This window comes from Malania oleifera, chromosome 9 (assembly GCF_029873635.1).
Source record: "Malania oleifera isolate guangnan ecotype guangnan chromosome 9, ASM2987363v1, whole genome shotgun sequence".
Lineage (NCBI taxonomy): Eukaryota > Viridiplantae > Streptophyta > Magnoliopsida > Santalales > Ximeniaceae > Malania > Malania oleifera.
In genome coordinates this window covers 37,918,529-37,938,713 of record NC_080425.1, presented here as the reverse complement: position 1 = coordinate 37,938,713, position 20,185 = coordinate 37,918,529, and the positions used below count along the sequence as shown (strand labels likewise).

Here is a 20,185-nt window from a genome sequence, read left to right as displayed (position 1 = left end):
TTAGGCTGTATAAATAGCTTTACATGCTACTAGGACTCCCTATTTGTTTTAGTTTCAAACAAAAAGGGTGATAATTATATTATGCTAACATTGCTATTGTTACTTTGTTATGATTAGTGCTAATATGTTTGACCTATATTATTTGTGCAATTATTTTTTAATAATCCGATGTTTTTGAAAATGTTGATACATTGGTCATGCATATATTAAAGGGGATCTTATTGAAAATATTAGCATATATTAAGGAGAAGCATAATATACATATATAATTTTGTCATCATCAAAATGGGGATGATATTGGATTAGACTTTGATGATTGACAAAACATGCATTGAGAGTGAGATGTTGATGCATGACAAAACATAGATTGTGATTGATAATTGTCAAATTGTGCTTTTGTTGTATTGAAATTATTAGATGATAAGCTTCATAAGAAGATGTGGTAGAAGTTGTGATAGAAGAATTGATAGAAATTGTGATAGAAGGATTAATAGAAGTTATGATAGAAGAAGTGATAGAAGCATTGATAGATGCTTCGTCACAAATGTACTTTGATAGATGATTCACTAGAAGATTAAATTAGTTGTATTGGTAAATATCTTTTGGTTATCAGTAATTATTTTACATCTAATTATTGAAGCACTAATTATGATTATCTTTTGTATTATATATTTTTTATTACTTATTTTGTGACTTCACAATTCATTTGAATTGTTGACTTCTAAATTCTCTTGGAACCCACGATTACACTTAGGAATTTTATTGTCTCGAAGGCAAGTTATGTTGATGATCCAGTTACTAAGAATTATATTTGAAGAGCATTAATGAAAGGTCAACTAGTGTGCAAACAATGATTATGTTTATTCTATAAACATATAGTTGAAGCTATTTAGCTTAAGCCTAGAGTAGAATATATACATTAAGGAAGGCATTTTTAGATCCTTTAAGAGCTTTATTTCTATTGTATATCTATTTTGGTTGAGCGTAATTGTAATATCTTCCGAATAGATTTACACAAGTCTCTTTAGTCTTATTGATTTTGAACAAGAATATTCTTGAAGTGAGCTAGAAAAGAACCTTTGCATTAACTGTAATTTTCATTTTATAATTGGGGTAGTTTCCACAAAGGGGCTAGGTGTCTTGAGTGCAGGTTGCACTTATTTTGGTTAGAAGCCAAGTCAAAGAATCTATGAGAAGGATGGGTTATCTTGATTTAGTGGTTCTTAGTGCAATCAATTGATTGAACTGGTGAAAATTCTCAAGAAAGTTTGCTTGGGGAGTGGATATAGGTATGGTTAACTGAACCACTCTATCTGCCTCTTTTGCTTGTGTCTTATTTTGTGAGTTCATTTTATGATAGTTGTGTTGATTAAATTTGCATCTATTATCAGTTTCTTTGGTTGAATACTAACTATTTTACAATTCTATTAAACAAAAATTAAAAAAAAAAAAAAATTTAGAACCACCCAATTCAACCCCCTTTTGGGTGCCATTTACAAACCAACAATGGGTAATTTTGAGTTCGTAGGCAAAGAAAGTGGGAAAGAACTAGCGAGGAAAAGGGAAAAATAAGAGGTGTGAGTAGGCTCTCATTTTTCCCATCAAGTATGATGTGCATGAATCAGCAAACTAGTAATTCACTGAGGCAACTATAGTAACTGCAGACTAGGTGAGCAAGACACAAATTTTGACGATATTTATAATTTTGGAAGAGAAATTAGATTTTTTGGGTCATCAACAAGCTTTTTGACCCCATAATACATGCCCTGTTGCAGTAATATGACTAGATGATGCATCAAGTGTTGCAAGTAGAAAGATGTCAAGTCTTTGCTACTACTTTGGTGCTAGTACCAATTTATTATTTAATTACTATTATATTTTTGTTTTATGGGATAGTGACAGGAAAGCACTCATAGGCCCCTTTTCAAGGTATGAGTCCATCATTCATTTCCCAAGATTCTGTGCCTATTACAAAACCATTCACTTAGAGAATGAAGATACATATTACTAGTTAGCAAAGTGTTGCTGGCAACAAAGATGTAAGATGTAAGGAAGGAGAGAGAGTGCCAATTGAAGTTGTTGCAAAAGGTTGCAGCCAATTGATAGTAAAGGGGGAAGAAAGCTCTAAAGAAAAATGCCACAAACCATGTAGAGAGGGGCATCCAAGAGTTCTAAGATGCCTTCTAAGTTACTTAGTAGCCCACATTTTGCATATTGGGAGATTATTATTATAGTTGATGTTTAATTTTTGGAAATAGTATTGTTTCATAATAATGCTCATATGACATTGAGTTCTAAGGAGTTTGAACCATTTTCTACATAGTTGGTTTTTATTTCTCTTTCCAAAAGAATGCTTTGTCTTACATACATTGTATTATTTTAATGAAATTATTTGCATAGGAGCTTTATTAATCTTTACATATGATTGCAATGTTGTCAAGCTCATCAAAATTGTTTTGTCAACACTTTATAAAGTTAGGCTTTGTTGGTATTATTTTTGTTTCCTATTTTCTGTTTTTGTTTCTTAACATTGAAGAAATAGTTTATGAAAAATGTGTCTGTTTAAGTCGTTGCTTTCTATTTAATTTCAGTTGTTTACGGAAAAATTGAAAACTCGATTTTGTGATTTTCAATTGTTTTAGCTACCTATTGCCAAGCAATAGGTTGCACACAAGGAAAGAAAAGCAGATTTAGGTTGCACCCAAGGAAACAAATGCTCCTTCTATATACATGAGAAAAGGGAGAAGGCACGTGTAAGTATATCTTTTGAGTCTGACTTCTAAATGATCTTTGGTCCTTTCTATTGAACTCTTAACAACTTTAGCATTAGAGGGTTTTCCTGAAATTCTGCTTCAGTCAACCCACGTTTTACTCGATACAGTAATCATGTCACCAAGAGGGCAACTAATTCGTCACTTCAGAGGTCATTGCCTTCCCTATTAACTGGTGTCTGGAATTATGTACCCAAATGATAGTCAGTGACAAAAGGCTACCATTGATCTTGGAAGAGCATTTAGTTCAAGCATTGGGTTTAAGGCATAGATTTGAATAAAGCAGAACATAAAATTATCCCATTGTTTAAGACCTTCCATATAATGGAAACCCAAGACTTAAAACTGTGAAAATAATAGGGAATAATTTTAAAGTTGTGCTTTCTTTACAATTTGTTGCAAATCAAACATACGAATAGCTTTGCCCAATTACCATAGCTATCAAAGCTAAAGGTTATGTTTAGAGAAAGAATTTTAGATTTTGAATTTGGACTCATGGGAATTTTAAAAAAACCTAATACAATTTTATATTAGGTTTGGCCCAATTCACAAATTCAAATCTAAAACTTGAAATCATACTCCTAAAACACAAAATAAGGTTTTTTTTTTTTTTTTTTTTGGAAAAACACTACCATCAATTTTTAGTTCCATACATGAGTTCATTCTGGGGATCATCCAAGTGAAGACGAACACTCTTGAGTGCCTTGGTCAATTGCATCGGTGTCAGTCGCACCAACAAAAAGAAACAAAGGAAAGGAACTAAAACTAACATGCAACCTGGACAATATGAGAAAATTTTCAATTGCATCAGTGTCGGTTACACAGACAAATGGAAGCAAAGGAAAAGTGAAAACAAAATGGAATTTCTGTATTTCTTGAATAATTTTGTACAAACCAATTTTCAATATTTATAATACAATTAGAAGATCTAAATATGGAACTAATCTCCTAAAAAAATCTCTCTTAATAATATACAATATATATTTCCCTAAATTACTCCAAGATATTCAAAGATACTCGGGATTTCTACACTCCCCTTCAAGTTGGATCATATATATTGATCATAACCAACTTGCAAATGAAATCATCAAAGCTCTGGCGGGCTAGCCCTTTAGTAAAGATGTCTGCAGTTTGTTCCTTGGTAGGTACATAAGTCAAATAGATGATTCCTTCTTCAACCTTCTCTTTGATAAAATGTCGGTCCACTTCTACATGCTTAGTCTTGTCATGTTGAACTAGATTGAGAGAGATACCGATGACTGCTTTGTTATCACAATAGAGTTTGACAGGGAATTTCACCGGAATTTGTAATTCTTCCAAGAGTTTCCATAACCACAGTCCTTCAAATATCTCTTGTGCAACTGCCCTGAATTCAGCTTCAGTTCTGCTTCGAACCACTACATTCTGTTTTTTACTCCTCCAAGTTACCAAATTTACCTATACAAAGGTGCAATATCCGATGGTATACCTTCTATCTTTCGCTCTGCACAATTTGCATATGTGAAAATTTCTACTTCCTTGCTTTCACATTTCTTGAAGAAGAGTCATTTGCTTGGGAAACCCTTGAGGTACTTGAGGATCTTATACACAACATCTAGATGAGTCATTTTTGGTGAATGCATGTGTTGACTTACCAAACTTACCGCAAATGCAATGTTGGGTCTGATATGCGATAGGTAAATTAGTTTACTAATTAATCTCTAATACCTCTCCATTTCAACTAGTATTCCGCAGTCTTCGACCCTCTTTACTGCTTCAATCAGGATTTCACTAGGTTTGCATCCAAGCATGTCAGTTTCGGTTAGGAGATCAAGGATATACTTTCGTAGAGAGACACTGATACCCTTTTTTGATCTAGCAACTTCCATTCCCAAGAAGTACCGCATTTGTCTTAGGTATTTAACTTCAAACTCAGCAACTAAGACTTTCTTTAATCTTTCCATCTCCACTGTATCATCTCCAGTTATAATTATATCATCAACATACACTATCAGAATTGTTTTCTTTCCACTTTTAGACTGTTGGAAGAACATAGTGTGATCTGATTGCCCTTGTCGATATCTTTGATTATTTATCACTTTTGCAAATCTGTCGAACCATGCTCTGGGATATTGCTTAAATCCATACAAGGACTTCTTGAGTTTACATACTCTGTTTTCTTCACCTTTCTTACTGAAACCCGGTGGTATCGTCATGTAGACTTCTTCTTATAACTCGCCATTTAAAAATGCATTCTTAATGTCAAGTTACTGTAGTGGCCAATCTAAGTTAGTTGCCAAGGATAGGGAGTACCCAAACTGTATTCAATTTTGCCACTGGTGCAAATGTCTATGTGTAGCCAATGCCATAAGTATGTGTAAACCCTTTTGCAACGAGTCTGACTTTATATCATTCAACTGTCCCATCAACTCTATATTTCACTGTGAAGACCCATTTATAACCAACTGGCTTCTTCTCTCTTGCCAAATTTATAATGTCCCAAGTTCCATTCTTTTCTAGAGCCCACATTTCCTCTATGACAGCTTCCCTCCATTTAGGAATCTCCAAAGCTTCCTGGGTATTCTTTGAAATTTTTATCCTGTCAAGGTTAGAAGTAAAAGCATGATATTCTATAGATAGGCTTTTATAAGACATGTATTTTGACTAGAGATATTAAGTACATGATCTGGTTTGTTTTCTGACTGCAATGGGTAAATTGATGTCATTAGGTATAGGCTTATCAAAAGGGAGCTCATGACCATCTATTCCCTGATCGGGATTGAGCGTGGACTCCTGGTTGCTCAGAGCTATCACCTGTTCCAACTCTTTTGGTGCCTCAGATATGAGATTCTCCATGTTCTTTGTGTTTAGCTTTTTTGAGTAAACAAGAATTTCTGTGCTGTTTTGTTTTTCTACATCTCCCCCTGAGGTGAAGTGATCTTTTGTAAATGACAAGTCAGGAAATGATGCAACTATAGACTCGAGAAATGATGCAATGGTAGACTTAGTGTATGGCACAAATTCATCAATAGAGAAATCAAAGAACTGATCTTCACTCCATTTCTCTTCCTGAAAAGAGGGCTTTGAGAAATAAGGAGTGATTTCAAAGAACGTGACATCAAGGCTAACAAACAATTTTTTTGTGATAGGATCATAATATTTGTAGTCTTTCTGAGTAGGAGAGTAACCAATAAAAACGCACTTAATGCCACGAGGTTCCAATTTATCCTGATTGTGAGCACGAACATGAACAATTGCAGTACATCCAAAAATTTTCAGAGAGAGATTGGAGTGGAGCCGAGTGTTGGGAAACCATTCCTGGAGTTTCTGGAGAGGAGTGGCAAAAAAAAGAACTCGACTAGACATTTGATTAATGAGATGTGTAACTGTTAAAATGGCGTCGTCCCAAAAATATTTTTTCACATGTGCAATGAGCATCAATGCCTGAGCTACTTCAAGAATATACCTATTTTTACGTTCAGGAACCCCATTTTGTTGAGGGGTATCCACACAGGAACTTTGATGAGTAATTTCATTTTCTTGAAGATAATGTCTCAAGATATCATTGAATTATTTCGTACCATTATCAGTACGTAAAATTTAAATGTGAGTTTGAAATTGTGTTTGAATCATGAGGTGGAAATCGGAGAAAATAGAACAGACTTTAGTTTTATCTTTCAACAAGTAAAACCAACAAATACAAGTATGATCATCCATAAAAGTAACAAATCATCTCGTGTGAGTGCGATTAAGAGAGCATGAGGGCCCCCATAAATCACTGTGAATCATAGTAAAGGGTCTGGATGGTTTGTATGTGGATTTTGGAAAGGAATTATGCTGGTGTTTTGCAAGTTTACAAATCTCACACTGAAATTCAGAAGATGTTTTATTTAAAAAAATGGAAGAAAATAAACGTCTTAGATATTGAAAATTAGGATGGCTCATCCCAGAATGTCATAACAAAATTTCATTTTCACTTGAAATAGATGCCTCTTCAACGTAGTAGAGTCCCTCACACTCTTTAGCGCTGCCAATCGTCTTTCCTGATGATAGGTCCTAAAAAACACAATGAGAGGGAAGAAATTTAGCAAAACAATTAGAATTCTTAGTCAACTAACTAATAGATAGTAAGTTGCAAGATAAATTAGGAACATGAAGAACGGACTCTAGTGTCATGGAGTTAAGAGAGTCGAATATTCCCTTTGCTTGCGACAGACGAGAACGATCCGTTTGCAATTTTAATTTTCAAATTTCTAGCATAAGATGAATATGATGAGAAAAGATGATAGGCACCAGTCATGTGGTTAGAAGCACCAGAATCAATAATCTAAGGAGTTTTAGATCGGGAGGTTATACTCGAAGGCTTGCAAAAAATTACCTACTTGGGCTTAAGAACCCGAAGAAATATTTGTGGTAGACGAAGCTATGTAATAACTAAACGAGGTCCTCCAATAGAGTTTCACAAGGCTCCCAGTCTGCGATTCGCCCCGTCTCTCGGTTAGCCCGTCACTTTTTAGGTCTCTGTATTTTTGCCTCTCCGGCAATCTCTCGAACAAACTAGATAAGTCCTTGGCCTGCCTCCACTTCGTGTCCGACTGCGACAACTCAGGGCTCCCTCTCTCTCTTGTGCGTGCTTGGAGAGGGTTTTGGCATGGAAGAAATCATCCTTGATGATGATGACGTTGATGAAATTGAAGCTTTGCGACACAAGATCGGGCGGTCAACAGCATCACTAAACAACTATATATGATCAACGAACCTGCTTGTAACCTCAAAGAGAGCCAAGCAGAGGATGGCGAAAAGAGAAGTGAAGCTCTCGGCAATAGCGACAGAGTCTCTCTCGACGACTTCGAGAGCCTTAAGAATCTCTACTTGATTAAACGAAGGTTTCGGCTCACCGCCATCGCGTTCCGCTTCTTCCTGAGCATCGGAAGAGTTCGGGCAAGATGTGGACGGCGGCTAATCGAGGCCGAGTCCTAAAACAAGGGTTTCTAGGTTTGTCGAAGGATCCATGAAAGCTATCTTCTGTCCTTCTTCCACTTTCCCATCCTGAACCGTGCCGGCGTCACCAGTGCAGAAGATGTCGTCCTCGTCGAGCTCATCGCCACCGCCCCAACCAACTGCGGTTTTCGGTTGAGATAGATAGTAGACGTCGAGGAATCGATCAGACGATGGAGCTCTACTATTGAAGGCTCTTTCCGCCATTGTTAACTAGGATTATAGAAACCCTAGCAAAAATCTAAATATGGAACTAATCTCCTAAACAAATCTCTCTTAATAATATACAATATATACTTCCCTAAATTACTCCAAATATTCAAAGATATTTCGGATTTCTACAAAAAGAATTGAAACTAACATGCAACTTGGAATCGTATTTATTGTGAGAAAAATATTAATTGCACCAGTGTCAGTCGCACCAACAAAAAGAAACAAAGGAAAAGCATTCAAACTAACATGCAACCTGGAACCGTATATGCCCATACATCAAAATACACTCACTCTGTATATGGAAACTTAGAATCGAATCTTATTTGAATTTAACAGGAATTTCTATGACAATAAGTGAAACCCTTCATCAATCATCCAACAGAAACTCAATTTTGCAAAAAGGAAAGTATGCACATTTCCTATAAAACTCAAGCTATTCAACAATAAAATCCATCTAGATATATTTTTTACACGAGAAAAGCCTATTTCAGTTGACATGACCCTAGAAAGTTTACAATCAGTTTTGGACAAGCAACTCAATGACATTGATGTATTTAATTGGGGAAGGAAGAAAAAGCGGCGGAGGGAGAGCCAGGAAGAGCAACATCTCAAAACCGATTTTTCAGTTGAAACCCCCAGGAAGTTTTTTCTTTGGGTTGTTGAGACAGAAAATTGGAGCTCTGTCAGCTACAACCCTTTGCCCATCACTTGACAGCGGCTCATACCTCCATGCAGGACCAAGGAACCACGATGTGGCAGCCCCTCCAAGCAAGCCCCCTAACTGAAAAAAAAAAATGTAACATAAAAATGAAAATAGGCTTTAGGCATTCTTGTAAGTACCCCACGTCCATAAACTTCTGAGTTATATTTGAGAAATGAAAACGTGTGTATAGGTCAGTTTTCAAAAAACAAAAGCAGCAACGGTTTCTTTATTATTATTATTTTTCCATTTCTCCTTTTTTTTTTTTGGGTGGGGGCGTGGGGGTGGGGGTGGGGCGGTGTGAGGAGGTGAGGAAGGAGAATGGGTGCAGCAACTGAATTTTAAACCTTGGGTGACCAATTGACATCTCCAAAAATTTTAATTTTGTGTAAACATCTTTGAAGAAACTTGAGATAATAATAATAATAATAATGAATTCCTTAACTAGAAGCTTTGAAAATGGAAGCTCAAGTGGGATCCAATTCAACAAATATTTTTTCATGCCCTTATAAACAGCAGCATTTTCATGGAAGTTGGGTGTTAATTGCAGAAGAATAAGGATCAACACAAACATTTGCAACAAAATGCAAATTATCGTGACCCCATCAATTAGGAAGAACTGAAGGTACTTGGCATAAAGTAAATTTCTAGGAAGGAAAAACAAAGGGGGGAAGGGGGGAGGAAACATTTCTGTTATACTTACATGTCCCCAATTATCAATGCCCTTGGAGAGAAGCCCGATAACCTGGCATGATAGATTGTGATAACCAATGTGCAAACCATTAAAATCAAAACTGCTCAGATAGATTACATAATTTTATATACTAAATAAATTGTTTTCCAAGCATATTTTGAGGATATCCACGGATCACACCAATAAATATGCAAAAAACTGTAGCAATCAGAACCAAATTGTGCAGCTTAACTCAGGCAAAAAAGATAATTAAATCCAGCAACACCTATGAAATTGACAGATTAATGGTTTCAAGGGCTGCAAAACTATGAGCAGTCCCAACATTAGGAACTGAAATAAAGATCTTACCATATTTAGGAAAATTATACGTGCTATATGCTGCAAGTCTTCTTTGCCACCACCAACCATTCTCCTATGCCTCACAACAAACACAGCCACAGAGCCAACCTGATCAAACACTGAAAGTTTACATAACAAAATAAGGAATATTCGTGCACATACTTCACATTGTAGTATACAAGAATAAAATATAAAAACCTCCCAAATGAAATTAGGACAATTGCATTTACAGCTATTCTAAACTACTCATGATTCTATCCATTCCATTAACTTTGAATACTGAAAATATTCTCTCCAAATTTCCACTCTTGAAGGTCTAGTTTGACATAGATTCCAACTCGCGCGACTTTGGGTAGATAACAACAAGAAGAAACCGTAAATCCCACTAAGTGGGGTCAGCTACATGAATCATTTTCTACCAATTCACCCAATCGATAGCATTTTCCTCCTCTAACATAAGAGCCATTAAATCCTTCCCCGCTACCTCATTTCATGTTATTTTAAGTCTATCCCTATTATTAATACCAGAAACAATAACTAACTCCTCCTCATAGGTACACCACTAAGCCTACATTTCAAATGCCCAAACCATCTAAGCCACCCTCCCTTGTCTTTGACTGATACTATGCCTAATTTATTGTGTTTATGTTCATTCCTTAATTTGTGTTTTAATATTATACCACTCATCCACCTTAACATTTACCTTTCAACAACTTTTACTTTTTGTACATATTGTTTCTTAGTTACCCAACATTCTGATCTACAAAGCATGGCTGGCCTTATAGCCATTTTATATAAATTTCCTTCAAATTTAAAGAGTATTTTACGATCACACAACATGTCCGACGCACTCCTCCATTTTACCCAAATTGCTTTAACTTTACATGTTACATCCTCTTCAATTCCCCTTCCGCTTGCATAATGGATCTAAGATATCAAAATCTACTAGTGTTATTAATTTCTTGATTATCAAGTTTAATCTCTTCTCCAATACACCCCCCGCCCCCATATGTTACTAAAATTAAATTTCATATATTTTCTCTTATTCCTACTTATCCTAAAACCTTTAAACTCTAAAATGGTTCTCCAAAGTTCTAACTTAGATTCCACACTACTCCTACTTTCATCAATCAAGACAATATCATCTGCAAACAACACACACTAAGGGATCTCATTTCGAATATTCCTAGTGAGTTCATCAATTACTAAAGCAAAAAGATAGATTTTAAAGTAGAACCTTGATGTACACTTATTGTGATTGGAAATTTTCTAAATTCCCCTCCTATAGTCTTAATGCTAGTTGTTCCTCTAACATACATATCCTTAATGACCTCTGTATATCTACTGTAGACTCCCTTCTTTTCTAGAACTCACTAAAGAACTTCCCAAGGTACTCTATCATAGGGTTTCTTTAGGTCAATGAAACCATATGCAAGTCTCTCTTCTTTTCCCTAAACTTTTCCATTAATATTGTTAAAAGATAAATAGCTTTTTTTGCCCATCTCCTAGGCATAAAACCAAATTGAATCTCTAAAACTCTCATTTCTAGTTTTAAACTTTGTTCAAATACCCTTTTCCATAGTTTCATCGTATGACTCATAATCTTAATTCTGCATAATTAAACAATTTTGAATATCACCTTTCTTTTTGTGTAACGGTATTACCATGCTTTTCCTCTATTCCTCCGAAATTTTCTTGATTTTATAATAGTGTTGAATAGATTAATTAAGCATACACTTCTTGTTTTCTAGTTTTATTCCTTGTTCAAATACCCTTTCCCATAGTTTCATCATAAGACTCATAATATAATTCCACGATAATTAGTACAATTTTGAATATCGCCTTTGTTTTTGTATAACGGTATTAACATGCTTTTCCTCTACTCCTCTGAATTTTTGTTGATTTTATAATAGTGTTGAATAGATTAATTAAGCATATACTTCTTGTATCTCCTAAACATTTCCAAACTTAAATTGGTGTATTATCTGAACCTCTCGATTTCTCACTTTACATCTTTTTTAAACTATCTTAATTTCAAGGACTCTAATTTTGCAAATAAATCTCTTATTTTTAGTCTTTTCCTCATCTATCACTTCCAAGCTCAAGCTTATAATTTTGTTTTCATTAAACAACTTAATAAAGTATCTCTGTCCCCTCTCTTTTATGTCTTCTTCTTTGATTAATACATTACCATTCTCGTCTTTATATGTTTTATATTAACTTTAGCAAGTTTATAAACATCTCCGTCTCCTTTTGTATCTAGTCTAGTACATAAAGTATCATAAGCTCTATGTTTAACTTCACTAATAGCCTTTTTTGCACTTTCCCTTGCCCCTAAACTTTTCAAGATTTTCTATATTTCTACAACTGCCATGTTTTATACTAGTTTCTTAACTTTCTTTACTGCCTAATATCTTCCATTAGATTCACCTAATACCTCTTTCACTATCATTATGATAGACTTTGGGTAGATCAATATCATAAAATAATGAGCTAAAAATTCCAAAGAAAATTTTGACCCAAAAAAGAGCGCAAAAAAAAAGAAAAAAGACTTACTAATCCAAAAATTGCTCCTGATGCACCAACTGCAGGTGCATTGCAGAACCAGTAACTCATTGCTGAACCTGATTTTCTTGAATTGAATCAGAATTTTGAAAATAAGCAAGTTCATCGTCTATTGCAGTGAGATTACAGGCTGTTACTTGTGATTGCAGAGGTGAAATAAACTGCTAAATATCTCCACGGACCACTGATATTCTCCATGGTGGGACCAACAGAATTCAAAGAATAACAATTAACCTGAAATCAAGACAACTCTTTTACTGACCAAACTCTAATTGCCATGAGAAATTTTAAATGGTAAGATTCAAGACAAACCATGAGATGCCCAATATTTGCATGCAAAAAGGAAGAAGTGGCCAGCCTCCACAACTGACCCTTGTCAATAAGACTATTAACCTGCATATGTTTTTAAGTTTATCCAAATGCAGAATAGATTGTAATATAACAAAATGGGGGTTTTGATAGTAAAAAGAATAGAATCTAGAGTTTCTTTCTATTCTAACCTTAGCACCCCATAGCAACAGCTTCCCTTGTGTTGCAATTTGTGCTATATAAACCCTGTATACAGAAAATTACCAAAAAAAATAAAACTTGTTAAGCATTTTGAGCAAGGAGCATGAATGTGTGTGTGTGTGTGTGAGAAGAAGAAGAAGAAGAAGAAGAAGAAATTGCATTAAGCTATACAGGAGATATCATATCCTTAGAGCATGCTCTTAATAATTTTAACTTAGTTTAGAAACGTGACACCCACAACACATTAATGGCTAGGAGTATATTGGTCCATCGCCTCCCATCAAATAAATTTTTACTGGTTGTCTTAAAGGATGGCGCCTCGTCTCTGGAGCTCTCTGTAGTTTCTTCCCCATTGAAGAAACATAGAAACAATGAGCATGCTGATGAAAAAGAATCATTTGACAATGGAAAATTGATTCCTTTGAATTGGAGAGCTCTTTTATGCCATATGTCCTTCAATTCAGGCACATCATATAGATGCCAAATTTTCTGCACAAGAATAATAAGAAGGTGAAATGATAAATGGTAAAAAACACAACAACGACAACAACAAGCCTTAAGTCCCACTAGGTGGTCGGTTACATGAATCCTTTACAGCCAATTCACCCAATCCAAAGTGTTTTCCTCTATTAGATTAAAAGGTAAAACCAGGGGGGAGAAGCATAAAATAAACACGTGCATGATGCATCAATGTTCCTATGGAAGCATCATAACCCCCTCATGTCATACCCACCATGGTGTTAAATTTCCACAAATAGTTGAAATTTCTGTCAATATTCCTATGAATCACCTGAAATTTATTGAAATCTTAACATTTTGGAAAAATTGTCGGAATTTTGACCATATAATTAAATTTCTTGAAATTCAAATTAACGGTTCAAAACCCAAAGGAAATTTCTCTGTTAGCTAATTAAATAGAATTAATACTAATAATCTATTGCAAATTAGAAGACCTTTAAAGGCTTTACCTCCAAATGTTTGTGTGCGTTGTTGTTTGAATTCTGAGTCGATTTCTTATTTGTTCTCACACTGTGATTTTGCTAGGAGCATCTGGAGTGATTTACTTGGCGTGTTGGGAGAAGCTTCTGTTTATGCAGTAAGGTGGATGGAATGTTGGCTATCTCTTTTGAGGGCTTTGGAAGGAAAACGGATAAGACTGCTCTATGAAAGTGTAGAATACTTGTAGTGCTGTGGGGTTTATGGTTAGAGTGAAATGCATGGATCTTTTCAGGGATAAAATTGAGCAGGCAGCTGGCTTGGGAGAAGATACATTGTTTGGCTTCTCTATGGTGCATTGGTTCTAGTTGTTTTAAGGGAGCAAGCTTCTCAGAAATTCAGCGAGATTGGAGAAATTTTTTGCTTTGATATTTCAAAGTATTTTTTTTTATTTATTTAATGGATGTTTTCAGAATTTTTATGGGAGATTTCTTATTCTCCTATTTGTAAATTCTTCTCTTTCTAATAAAATCTCTTCCTTTGCTATCAAAAAAAGTAATTAATTTTATTGAAACTAGAGCTTATTACAAGGATAGGAATAGCTTTCATACTTTGAAATTACATGAAAATTTAAACTTTGATAATTATATACAACATTTTATTTGGCCATTTATATCTAAATTCTGTATTTGTGTGATAAGTTTAACTGATTTATGAATTTCATTATATTAATTGAATATGTCTAATAAGATTATTATAGTACAATTATTGTGCATTATACCTCATGTTACTGTCCTTGATGGTTTTATTAATAACATTTTAGTTTCAAATCTTGCATCATTATGTCTATTACTAGTTTCTAAAGTTTCTTAAAAAACTCCAGCTAACTTCCGTCATCCTTTTAGGATGGCAGCTTTAGGGTAGTTTTAAAGGGGAGCCTAGGCGCAATGGTAAAGTTGTCGCCATGTGACCTTGAGGTCACAGGTTTGAGGTGTGGAAACAGCTCCTTACTAATATGCAAGGTAAAGCTATGTACTATAGACCCATCGTGGTTTGTCCCTTCCCCAGACCCTAGATATACAGGAGCTTTGTGCACTGGGCTGCCCTTTTTTTTTTTCTCTTTAGCTTTAGGGTAGTTGTATTGTATCTCTTCCGTTGCTTTTAAGAGGATATCTTGACCTCCTCTCATTGTAACTTGCCACATTCTCTTGTTAATATTTTTTGCTTATCCAAAAGAAAAAAATCAAAATTGAAATTGATACTGACATTGTATTTTTTGTACTTTTGAAGCCTTGAAATTTTAGTTGAAATTGAAATTTAAGGCCTTCATATCCATCAAAATCAAATTAATTTTCTGTACATATTCACAATAATGTACAAGCAATTTCAATTTTCAGTATCATATTCTACAACACCTGCAAACATTGATAGGTTGTGAAACAATTAGAAATTTTTGAAGTTCAAAAGCCACACATATGGATGAGAATCAAGTGAAAACTATAAAAGGCGACAATAAAATTTTTTTTAAAAATAGGTTGTGACGTAGGACAAAAAGCAAGACCTAAAGGACATCCTTGTTGGAGAATAATAAATAAGAATTGGGCTAAGGGTTGTTGAGTTTAGTTAGTTGTTTATTATGTGTTTAGTATATAATTATGTGTATTTGGGGTCTTGTTTGTAATATTTGTGTATTCTAGGGGTATGTTTGTAATGTAGTTTTAGGGTTATATGTGTATTTCATGTGAAGAGGCTTTCTTATACATAGCAGTGAAAGCAATGTTGTAGGCTGTTATTGTTGAATTTGAATTTGAGAAGTGAGCGTGAATTCCCCCTTGTATCTCCTCTATACTCCCTTCCCCTTCCTCTTCAATTTCTTCTAATCTTTCCAGTGGCTGCAGATAATTGATGTTGCCCCTGCATCTTTGGTATCAAAGCCCAATATCAATCTCTGTTCTTCCATTTCAACCCCGCCCCCATCTTCCCCTTCTCTCTTGTTTTCTACCATGTTCTCTCCTTCTTTTCTTCTAATTTTCTCCCTTAATTCTACCAACACTCTCTATTTCTGATTTCTTCTTTTCTTCTTCCTCTTCTCTTCATCTTCCACCTAATCTCTCTCTGGTTCCAATCCTCTGTTCTATTTCTAATCCTCCACTGCCCACTGCCCAGCAATATCTGCCCTTCTTCTTCCTCTTCCTCCTCCTTCTCCCTTATTCTTCCTTCTTTTTGCATTCCTCTCCCTATGTTTCTCTTCCTTCATATCTCTCACTAGTTCTTCTTTGCCCAAAAATTTCAGTATAAAAAAAATCAATTATAAACAACTTCCCAAATTCCAGTTGTGTCCCCAAATCTTCGAACACCACTTTTAAACAACCATCCTACAACACCACCCGCACTATCAAAAACAGACACCCTGATGTCCCTTCCCCTACAATTTCATCATCGTCTGATCACCACAAAAGCAACATGCGCCGGCAGAAGGATGGCCAGCCAACAGCCCTTCGAAATCCCCACCATCCTATAATTTTTTCATCACACTACCACCACCGCCATACCCACCTTTCCTTGATCTCCCTTTGCACCAAAAGTCATCGCCGAAAGTTGCCATCAATGACTCACATGCCCCACGTGCCAGTGGCGCACATGAGCATACTTGCCAAAATATTCTGCAACTGCTAGAATCACGAGAAATTGGCTCAAGCCATGAGAGTTTGGTGTTTTCTCCTAAGATTTTGATTTGCTGCGTGAGATTTTGGTTCCAAACAAGATATATAGTTAAGTGTGATATTTTGATAGAAAAGGGTAAAGGCTCTAAATTGAACTATTATTTTGCCATCAACATTGATTTGTTATAACCAACAATAAAAGTTAGTTAGCATTGCTGCATTCGTGAATTCTCTATATTTTTTAATTTCTGCATGCACTCAAGACTACATGTGAATTGATAATGGTTATTGAGAAATTTGGAGTCAAGCTTGCTTGCAAATTGTGTTGAAGGCTTTCGGTGATATATACTTGCAGTATATATATGTATGAATCCAGCAAAATGGTGAAAAATTATTGGACAAAGGAATGCCATTTGTCAACTTTGAGCACAAATTCAAGCCTTTCAACACCTTTTTCAAAACTAGAGAAAAGGTTTGCAAAATAATCATTGATGGAAGATGCTGAATGAATGTGGTTTCCATAAATGGGGTCACTCGAATGCTACTCCATTTGGAACCTCACTTAGACCCTTATAAGATATCTTGGGTTGATAACTCTTAACATATATGTTTGTGAAGGATGTTCAGTTCCAATCCAATGACATGTTGTAGAGACCAAGGAGTGCTCCTATTTTCATAAAATAAGGCACACCCAAAAATTTTGGAAGAAAATGAAGGAAAATCTAGAAGATTTGTGAGAAAAAGGAGAAAGGGAAGGAGCTAAAAGAGGGCATTGCAAGTGTGGTGGAGAAATATGATGATCAGGTGTTGACATAGCAAGACCATGGGTAAAATTTGAAAGATGTACTACATGGTATGATTGCTTGATTGAGATTGTTGATATCACATGTGCTCTAAAAAGGGAATGGATCAATTGGTACTTACAAGAAGTGTGAAGGGTCCATGACCGTGTCAATGATGAGGAAGAAAAGGCCGCAGGATTGGTATTTGGTAGAGTGACGATTGGAGTTCATGATAGAAGAGTGAAGAAATTGAGCAAGGTGATGACTAACATCTAGGAATAATTTATATCTTTGGGAAGGCTTGATGAAAAGTGTATGGATATTCAATTCAAGGGGGAGCCATGCAGGTTAATGTTAGTAAAGGCCCCCTCGTTATGATAAAGGATGTGAATAAATGCAAAGAATTTGCATAAGCTTGGAATTGTGGGGACAACACACTGATACACCCAAGGAAAGAAGAGTGGAAACTATAACACCTAAGAATATGCAGATCTTGATATAGTGAAGAGGTGGAGCTATTAACACTTCACAATGAGGGGAGCTTAGGTGCAACAGTAAGGTTGTTACCGTGTGAACTGGAGATCACAGGTTCGAGGCGTGGAAACATCCTCTTACAAAAATACAAGGTAAGACTGCATTCTATAGACCCATTGTGGTCTGCAGCGGTCCGCCCCTTCCCCGGACCCCGCATACGCAGGAGCTTTGTGCACCATGCTGCCATTTTTTTAATGAGGCAAAATTTGAGCTAATATGGAGATTTGTTGTGTGTATGTGTGGCTTGAGTTTAAGAAATGTCATGATGGGACAACCATTCCAGGGTGGATAGGTTGTACAATCCAAATGGAGAGTAGAAATGTCTCTTTTTTTAAAAAGGGACAAACAAGTCGACCAATGTAGGGCATCCTGAATATGCAACAATCACCGTTTCCTACTTCATTTTGGCATCCCTTTTTTTTAATAATGATTGGTTTTGTTGTGAAAAAAAAGGTGGTCTATCCCAACAATGCGCAGCGGAATGAACATTGTATAAAGGATCACAAATACATACTTGTAACAAACAAAATGGTGATAAACAGAAAACATTCCACAACCATAGCATGATAAAGAAAATAAAGATAAGTGCAACAACATCAGGAATTACATGGTTCGGCAAAACCTACATCCACGGGAGCAATCGGCAAAAGATTCACTATGAAAATCAAAGTCTCATAATACAATGATCTTCTCTCCTTCTCTCACCCTCTCTTACTCTCTTATATGTTGAAATATGCCTAGAATGACATATATAACAACCCCTCGGAGGTTTCCCTCCGAATACCCAAACACTCCAACATTCAAATTCAAAATTTAAATTCTTTCTCGCAACCTAGCGACCACTCATCGACGAACAAGGCACTTGTCGACCTGTTCTCATCGACAAACCAGAGAAGGCCACTCGTCGACGAGTCTTTGAACTCTGAGATTTCCTGACTCTCGATCGCACTCATCGACGAGTCTTTACTACTACCCTGCACCAAGACCACATCCATATGTTTTTCCCTTTGTTTATAAACTCCTAAATATAAGAGTCACACCATAAACAATAGGTTTCAACTTGAGAGGCTTGTACCCACACACAATAGAGTCTCAATTCATCTACAATAGGGTTCATGAGTCTTTAGGTATTAGTTTTAGAGCCAAGAATCCTTGGTACCATATGAGGCTGTGAGACAAACAACTTTGTACGGGTAAGCTTTTGGATGTAACAGGTTTTGGGTTGGAGTGTGAGTGTGCGAATGATTTGTAATTGAATGATTCCTCATTGTGGATTATATGGTGGAGCATAATAAGGCTGAATCACAGTAAGTGATTGAGCATTCTCTGTGTTTTCCCTCTTCATGGGCTCCAGATTTTGTGAGAAAAAGAAATGAAAATGAAATAAGGTGATTATTTTTATTGTATTTATCCCTATGTCAAATATGATGAAGAATGAAAATTTACACAATCCAATTTTTTTTTAAGAAAAAAATGTATTATTCATTGATTTGCTATATATTTTACTGTATTTCTTAGTATTTGATTGTAAAACAAGAAAAAGTTGGAATCTTTGATTATTTTTTCCCCCTTTCTTTCACGTTTTTCAACTCACAAACAGAATGAGTCCTATTTCTATCCTAGCAAAATAATATTTAAAAAAAAAAGTAAAAAAAAATCGCATTCCAACGATTTCAAGGTTCTCCTCACTCTAGCGCCAGTTGAACCATGCATAGAGAACCAAAGACAGGAATTGTCCAATTTCAGAATTTCAAACATCTAAAAATAGAATCATCATTAAGCCTTTTTCTTGGTCGAGTCGTATCACATCATGGACCAGTGTGATCCTCGAGTTATTTCAAAACTCAGAAAAATATTTGACCAAGTAGAATTCACTTGGATTTTTCCTTCTCTGCGAAAACCTCTGGGTTTAGTGTTTAGCGGCCGAGAAACCGAGTAAACTACAGACGAAAAAAAAACAGTCCACGAGTGTTTTCCTTAGTTTCTTTTCTCAGAACGGAAAGTTTTCAAGGGTCAACAACAACGATAAACATTAAAAATGTTATTTCCTTCCATAGAAATTATTTAGTACACAAAACACGAGAGAGAGAGATAGAGAGAGAGGCAGACCTCGAAGGAGGAACAAAGGAGGCGCGATAATTGGAGGTGGTGGTGGTGGTGGTAATCAGTTATACTACGGCGGACGAGGTGGCCCAAGCGCAAAGCAGCGGCGGTGGTGATGAGATGGGACGGCGTGGGACCCACTTTGGATATTGGAAACCGATGGGGCTGAGGCACGCCCCAACCTGAAGCCATCATCCCTAACCCCCGCCCCTCTCTCTCTCTCTCTCTCTCTCGCCGTTCCCAGTGAGAATGCAAAATCCCGATACTTGGGTTGGACAAACTATAACCCGTGTGTGCTGCGGTCCGCGACTCGAACGTGCCCAACCGTGCGTGGAACTTCAGCTGATTCCTTTGGCGTCCGACTTCCAAAAATAGTTTAAATTTATTCCTATAATACT

At 35.9% G+C, this 20,185-nt stretch overlaps 1 protein-coding gene across 1 annotated transcript; it reads right to left on the bottom strand.

The window, feature by feature from the left end:
• Window positions 1-8,254: 8,254 nt before the first annotated feature.
• Window positions 8,255-20,099, bottom strand: LOC131164602 (RHOMBOID-like protein 10, chloroplastic). Its single transcript, XM_058121906.1, has 9 exons — window positions 19,794-20,099; window positions 13,008-13,258; window positions 12,760-12,814; window positions 12,572-12,652; window positions 12,397-12,493; window positions 12,251-12,318; window positions 9,704-9,802; window positions 9,365-9,406; window positions 8,255-8,742 (listed from the first exon to the last, which is right to left on the bottom strand). Exons 1-9 carry the CDS (start codon window positions 19,980-19,982, stop codon window positions 8,584-8,586), a joined length of 1,041 nt encoding a protein of 346 aa, XP_057977889.1. The 5' UTR covers window positions 19,983-20,099; the 3' UTR covers window positions 8,255-8,583.
• Between the last annotated feature and the right edge of the window lie 86 nt (window positions 20,100-20,185).